Source organism: Rutilus rutilus (assembly GCF_951802725.1).
Source record: "Rutilus rutilus genome assembly, chromosome: 20".
In the NCBI taxonomy this organism is placed as follows: Eukaryota; Metazoa; Chordata; class Actinopteri; order Cypriniformes; family Leuciscidae; genus Rutilus; species Rutilus rutilus.
This window is the reverse complement of record NC_140225.1, coordinates 6,788,436-6,796,158: the sequence shown is the minus strand read 5'-3', so window position 1 is coordinate 6,796,158 and position 7,723 is coordinate 6,788,436. Positions and strand designations below refer to the sequence as shown.

General features: G+C 38.2%; 1 protein-coding gene across 1 annotated transcript; it reads left to right on the top strand.

Annotated features, from left to right (window-relative positions):
* Nucleotides 1-233: 233 nt before the first annotated feature.
* Nucleotides 234-6,236, top strand: LOC311280062 (creatine kinase B-type-like). The gene is made up of 8 exons (XM_084391951.1): nt 234-343; nt 1,423-1,627; nt 2,190-2,344; nt 2,611-2,743; nt 3,963-4,134; nt 4,374-4,497; nt 5,553-5,742; nt 5,864-6,236. Exons 2-8 carry the CDS (start codon nt 1,435-1,437, stop codon nt 6,040-6,042), a joined length of 1,146 nt encoding a protein of 381 aa, XP_084248077.1. The 5' UTR covers nt 234-343; nt 1,423-1,434; the 3' UTR covers nt 6,043-6,236.
* The last annotated feature ends 1,487 nt before the right edge of the window (nt 6,237-7,723 follow it).

The window sequence follows — 7,723 nt, the reverse complement described above, 5'->3', positions numbered from 1 at the left end:
TTACGTTTAAGTTAACCATGCAAAATCAAACACTTTCCATGTCCTGGGAATCAACCGACTATGATATAACTTAACATTACATTACATTTTTGCACATCTTATATATTACATATTTGTTGAGAGCAGTAAAACTAGTCCAGTGTCAGATTCTTCCAATGAGATGAATGGACTGCAAATAGCAGCCAATAGGAGCGGCTTTGCATGTACTATAAAACAAACGGTCCATCATTATCTGGTGCTGGAGAACAGACGGACGCCACGCAGAGATCAAACTCCAACCGTAAAAATAGGGATCTTTGTCTCAGCTCAGTCTTCCCCTAGCTCTAGTAATCCACAACCCACGGTAAGAGTGTTCATTAAGAAGTTTTCGTCTCTTGTTAATGTAGGAGCTTAAGCTAAATCGCAATTTAAATTGTATTTGGAAAAAGTATTGCAACAACTCCATAAACTGTGATTTAAAAGGTTCTGGATAAGCCTTTTAATCAGAAAGACTTGCTTTTTAATGCATCGTTGAGGTCTTCTATCATGCATTTTCTGAACATTTCTAGCCTTCTTGTGGATGAAATCGTCCACAATGACAGCTCAACCTTTCTCTCTTTCGTTGAAGTGTTGCTGTCCAGTGGACGCCCAGTTTTAAGTCATCGATCGCATCGATTGTACTTCTGCATGAAAGTTTGTGCATTTTAGTTTACAACGCAACGATGACTAGATGTAGACCCGAATCATCTGATCTGACGAGCTTATGTTTTTAAAAGATACATAATTTAACAAATCAGAAATTAATTATGTACAATTATTTAAATTGCCATTTTACAGGTAAATAGACGTTTTAATAATTTGTATTAACATTAGTCCAGTCGGACATGACAAAATAAAATTTCGGTTTATTTATATGCCAGATTAAATCTGTAACCGGTCCGAGTGTTTCGCCCTTGATTCACTAAAAAGAATCGGCACATATGAGTTCATTCGGGCATCGTACTTCACTGGCCGCGTTTGATTCACTAAAAAAAAGAATCGGTTCATAAGAGTCATTCGTCACGCTATGGATTCAGTTGAGACGTTGAGTATTGCAATTTGCAACATTTTACAGTATTTTTTAATTGTTACAAATTTGTACAGTATTTTTTGTGAATATATGTACAAATTATTCATTATTTTAGCACAACGTCTCTACCCTATATGAGTATTTCTGTGTTGAACCATAGCATATGTTGGTCAGACTTCTCATTTGACACTTTTACTAATGTAACGCTAATCACGTGCATCAAAGTAGTTAGTCTCAAAAACAGTTTCCATCTTGTATAGATACTACTTCAACTGTATGCATATTTGTCCATGAAAAGCCAAGGATGCCTCTTGGCTTTATTTCACATTCAGTGTAACCACAGTTATTTTCCATCCCAATCCCACCGCGCTCAGAAAACAGCAGCCATGCCTTTCGGGAACAGTCACAACCAGTTGAAGATGAAGAACACCTGTGAGCAGGAATACCCCGACCTCAGCAAGCACAACAACCATATGGCCAAGGTCCTCACACCGGTGCTTTATGAGAAGTTGCGCTCCAAACAGACACCCAGCGGGTTTACACTGGATGATGTAATCCAGACCGGGATAGACAACCCAGGTAAAGTCCCGAAGCAACTCAAAGTCCTCTAAAGACCACCTCTCGTGCACTTTTAGAACATGTTATATTTTTAGAACAACATTACACTCCAATCAGAAAGAAGTGTTAATATAGTTGTGTGTTAAACAGTGACCTTGCTGACACGTGTTTCAGTGCAGAGGGCATCGAATACAATGGTTTCCTGTATAGATAAGACCAACCTGCCTGGCATGGATAATAAAATACAATTGGCCTAAAACAGGTTATGAACACTTTTCCGAAAGGAAAGAATGCTCAGTATTTGTTGAGACAAATGGTGCTAAACCTATTCAGAACCCAACAGGTGACTTCATCCTTTGGCAGCAAAGTGTAGTTTCTTTTTTTTTTTTTTTTTACCCCATGTTGTCATGTGTTGCTGGTCATCAAGCAACAGCCAGCTGAGGATGTAGATCATGTAGACATTTTTAAGATAGTCTTAAGAGAAAGCACTTGATGTTAAGAATGGATGTTTTTAGTTAGAAGTGCCAGCCTCTAAGGTGCATGGTTCCTAATTTGTGTACATGAACCTTTTTCCCCATCTCAGGCCACCCCTTCATTATGACTGTGGGTTGTGTGGCTGGGGATGAGGAGACCTATGAGGTGTTCAAGGACCTACTGGACCCTATTATTCAGGACAGACATGGAGGATACAAGCCTACAGACAAACACAAGACTGACCTCAACCCCAGTAACCTCAAGGTATGAAGATGAAGTGATAGATCACCCAGAAATGATTCAGTCATTTACTCACCCTCATGTTATTTCAAACACACACACAACAAAAGGTGTTTTAAGAATGTTTTTGTCCAAAACGACATTAGACCCCACTCACTTTCATTGTACAGACATTACCACTGAGACATTTTCAAAATACAACCTTCTGATGAGTTTTTTGTTGTTGTACTTAATCACTGATACAGTGATATTGCTTATTCAAATGACTAAAACTTTTTTTGTTCCTGCAGGGTGGTGATGACCTGGACTCCAATTACGTGCTGAGCTCTCGCGTCAGAACAGGCAGGAGCATCCGCGGATTCTGTCTGCCGCCCCACTGCAGTCGTGGAGAGAGAAGAGCCGTTGAGAAGCTCTCTGTGGAAGGTACATCACTGCAGCACCACATCGGTTTATTCGAAACCTGACAAAAAAGATCTGCTGCATCTCAATTTGGATGGTCTACTATTTGTAGAAATTACAAGTCCATGCACACTTTAACAGCTAATATTGCCTACAACCCATTGTGCTTTGGAGGAGGATTCGGTTTGGTTCAACTACATACCAGGATTATTTTAGTTAACTAAAACGAAAACCACAAAAATAAAATAAAAAATTAACTCAAACTACTATGATGCACAACAAAATTACTAAAACTTTAAAATAAAAATGAAAACTCATTTAAAATATGAATAAAAACTATAATAGAATCTAAATAGTATACTAAAATATCACTGCAACATTCACCATGTTTTTTAGTTTAACACTTAAGGTTAAAGTGCAAGACAGATATATAAAGGGGTTTGAGTGATTTTTAATAATCATTATCTAACCTGATGAAAAACAGTGAACTTTTTATTTTTTAGATTTGCCAATTGCATCATTATGCAAAAAAAATGAGATCTTTCTGCATGAAAGACCCATAACTGGCAGATCAATGTAATGCCTCTTTTCTCTCCAGTCTGGTAGGAAGAATTGAGTAGCATAAATCAAATGAATTGAAATGTAGAGTGTGTGTATATGAGAATGGTAACTGTGACAAGATGATTGACAGACGAGTTTACTGTGACAGGATGCATGTAACTGCTACAACCTGGTCTGATAAAGATGCAGTTATGTGGTAGTATGTCCCAAAACTTCTGTTTTCTCCTGCTAAACACTCAAGGTGTTTACTTTTACTTTTTACTTCACAGACAAAGTACATTCTTTTAGGGCATAGCATTGCGCATTAGCATTCAGCACTTACTGAAACTTGGTCATGTGACTCCCTCTAGTGGTGATTAGTATCATCATGTGTGATAGGACCAACATAAAAGGCTTGTTCGACTTGAACCGGCGCTGCACAGACCGATTGATTTATGGCATCAAAGTACTGCGAGAGCAATTAGAGAGCAGACGGCTCCTTATGCTTTTGAATCGCTCTTGCTGTACTTTGATGTCATAAACCGATTGGTCTGTGCAGCGTCGGTTCAAGTTGAACGAGCCTAAACACTCCTTACATAGAATTTTTTTTATCTGTAGTCTAGGATGTTTGTTTAAGAAATAATTTATTTAAAAAAAAAAGATAAAGGAATTAATAACTGATTTGTTGATCTGTCTGCTGTAGCTCTGGGGGTCCTGTCTGGGGATCTCAAAGGGAAATACTACGCTCTGAAGAACATGACAGATGCCGAGCAGCAGCAGCTCATCGATGACCATTTCCTGTTCGACAAGCCTGTGTCTCCCCTGCTGCTGGCCTCAGGGATGGCTCGTGATTGGCCCGACGCCAGGGGCATCTGGTTAGTGTTCTAGATTGTCCTATTTCAGTTTTATAAAAATATGATTATTATTTTTATCGGATACAATTTGTATCCAGTTTTTATATTTATTTGTTCCTTTACAGAAATCTGTTTATATATCAGACACCATACTCTGGCAATCGTTCTTTACTGGGAAAGCATTTCATTCTGGCTTAACCATTCCATTTCTGTGCTGGACTTAGAAGACATTCCCTCACTAATTTTCTCCTTGTTTCCAGGCACAATGATACCAAGACATTCCTTGTGTGGGTGAATGAGGAGGATCACCTACGTGTCATCTCCATGCAGAAAGGTGGCAACATGAAAGAGGTCTTCAACCGTTTCTGCACAGGTCTCACTAAGGTATTACATCCCTGTAATCCTAAAGGCCCGTTCACACCAAGAAAGATCACTATATCAGTGCCCACCCCAACGCACAATAACGTTTATTATAAGCGTGCTGCATGAGCTCCTTAAAGCTGGGTGGATTCTGATTGGCTGTCAATGTTTTTATCATTCATCAGCTGGAAAAACTCGTTCTGAAAGTGATTGCAACTGTTGTCCTGTTGCTAGTTGAACAAACTGAGTTTCAGAATAGGTTTAGAGTTGACAAAACCAAACAAATTCAACCCGGTGTAGATCAGGTTCAGCGTGTTCACAACACTTAGGGTTTGACTGATTTGTTAACTCGCTGACTAATTCACTCTGGAGCACATCCACATGAATGTGACATCTGCAGCGAACGGCCAATCACAAAACATGAATTTGATTCACTTACTGAAAATTGAGAGATCGTTATATTAAATATAATAAACTGAAACATTTACAAGGCAGGAAAAACAGCTGCTGCCACTAAAGTTTGAGAAGGCAGTTTAAAGAAAGTATCTGACTGCTCATAGCTGATTGATGCAGTTTTAGTTCGCAATCTCTAGAGGCCCATTCACACTATGAATCCACATCAGCGGACCGCAACAGACGTCAAACTTGGCACAGCACTTACTCGTGCCCGTAGCAAAACACCTGTCAACTGTCAAGTTTGAAATCCATCAGAATAACGGTTCGGGAGATATGCGAATAACACACACAGACAGACGTTCCAGTAATTTATAGATAGATTATTAAAACTATCCTTTTTGTTTGTATTTTACTAAATACAAGTTGCAAATTATTTGTATTGCCAAAACATTCTTTTGAAACCGCTTTAAGACCCCTTGTGGAGACCATCTTGTCAGTTTAAATAAAACTGTATTTAGCATCTTGTATTGAAACACAGTTATTACAGATATTTTGAATATCCTGAAACTTCTTCCTCATAAATGTGCTTTATCTTGTAAATAATTTCTGGTGTACACAAGACACTTTAGAAAAATAATGGCTTGAAGAGAGCTGCAAAAACTCTTAACTGATTGTTCTTTCAGATTGAGGATTTGTTCAAAAACAAGGGTCACTCGTTCATGTGGAATGAACACCTTGGCTACGTCCTCACCTGCCCATCCAACCTCGGCACAGGCCTGCGTGCAGGAGTGCATGTCAAACTGCCTAATCTCAGCAAGTACCGCCAGTTTGAAGAGGTCCTTAAGAGACTGAGGCTGCAGAAACGTGGAACAGGTAAGAACTGATTTCAGCTGGAGAACATTTAACTGCACATTACTATTACTACCGGGCATGGAGAACAGAGATGCATCATGTAAACTGATGGCAATAATAAAGTGGTGCCTCTGTTCATTAGGTGGTGTGGACACTGCAGCTGTGGGTGGTATTTTTGACATCTCCAACGCTGACCGCCTGGGCTTCTCTGAGGTGGAGCTGGTGCAGATGGTGGTGGATGGAGTCAAGCTGATGATCGAGATGGAGAAACGGCTGGAGAAAGGCCAGTCCATTGATGACCTTATGCCTGCCCAAAAGTAGACTGCATTTCAACCTCACTTCACACATTCTTCTCTCTCCACCTCCCCTCACCTTTGTTAACCGATTGATTTGAATGTTTGTTGACTTGTTCTTGGAACACATGTTTTATTTAAGGATCAGTTCTTGTTACACATAGATGTCACAGGGCAAAACATGGATGAGAATATCTGAAAATAAAGTTTGGCCCATGATGACTTGCTTTTTGTCTTTGTTCCCTGTTCTATCCTGTTTACAATTCCAGGGTTCCCACATTAATTTAACTTTTACCTGTTAAGTTTTACAGTTATTCATGATTTAAGAATTGTTCAAGGAATTTTAGAAATTGTTTTATAGAAATCACAATTTCTACCTAATGCAAAGGTTCATACCTGAATACGATTAAATGTATACATCACATACACAGTGTGTGTTTGCTGATTTGTTGTTTAAGCAACATTTCTCTTTAATGTTGAAGACATTTATTTATAGATACAAGTCTTCAACATTAATAATAATAAAAATGTTGCTTAAACAACAAAACAATTATTAGAATGACTTTTTTTTTTTTTTTTTTTTTTTGAAGGATCATGTGACACTGAAGACTGGGGTAATGATGCTGAAAATTTGTTTTACCACCACAGAAATCGCATTTTAAATAAACTTTTCTATTGTAATATATTTTAATGTTGTAAAATAGTATTACAACTTGTTTTTTCTCTCCATAAAATAAATGCAGCTTTGGTGAGCATAAAACACTTATTTAAAAAATATATATATATTTTTTATCATACCAACCCCAAACTCTTGAAACTCCTACCACCTTCTTTGATCTCCAAGTTGTGGACCTGCAGCTCACGTGATCCAGAGTCAAAAAAAAAAAAAGACGAGTTAACAAAGATACAAAAAAGGAGGCAATACAAATTGAGATCATTTTGTAGCTGTATTAGATCTCTGCTATGAACACCGTGACGAGTTACAGAGAGTTTAATGGAATCTGTGGTGAGTCTTTTAAGTGAAAGATTAAGTGATGTTCATTTTAAACACGGTATTGTCCGTATTTTTTGCAACAAAACAATAGCTCCAACGAAAGCCACAGCAGTGTTTGTGAGCGAATTTGAACAAAATCATGAGCGTCAATGATTCATTCATAATTATTTACAGCCACTTCGTGACTGAATGAATGAATCGATGACTCACTCATAAAGACAGTGACTTACTGCCACCTACTGGCGGATTTAATTTAATATTTAAAAGCATCACTTAGTTTTTCACAATCATTGCATATTTCTCTAATTTAGCATTTCTTTATTTAAAGCATTATTTTATTAAAGGTATTTGTAAAGGTAAAAAATGCCCTGTAAATATCGATTTACAATATTGTGTTGTCCCTTACTGAAAAAGGTGTGACTGTAGAGCAGGGTTTCTCAAACTCGGTCCTGGAGGGCCACTGTCCTGCACAGTTTAGCTCCAACCCTGATCAAACACACCTGAGCAAGCTAATCAGTGTCTTCAGGATCACTAGAAACTCACAGCTAGGTGTGTTTGATCAGGGTTGGAGCTAAACTGTGCAGGACAGTGGCCCTCCAGGACTGAGTTTGAGAAACCCTGCTGTAGAGGGATTCAAACAAACAACATATAATAAGGTAGAATTTACAGACTGTGAGCTGAGGAGTAATATTCAGAGAGAAAAAAAGCGCTTTTA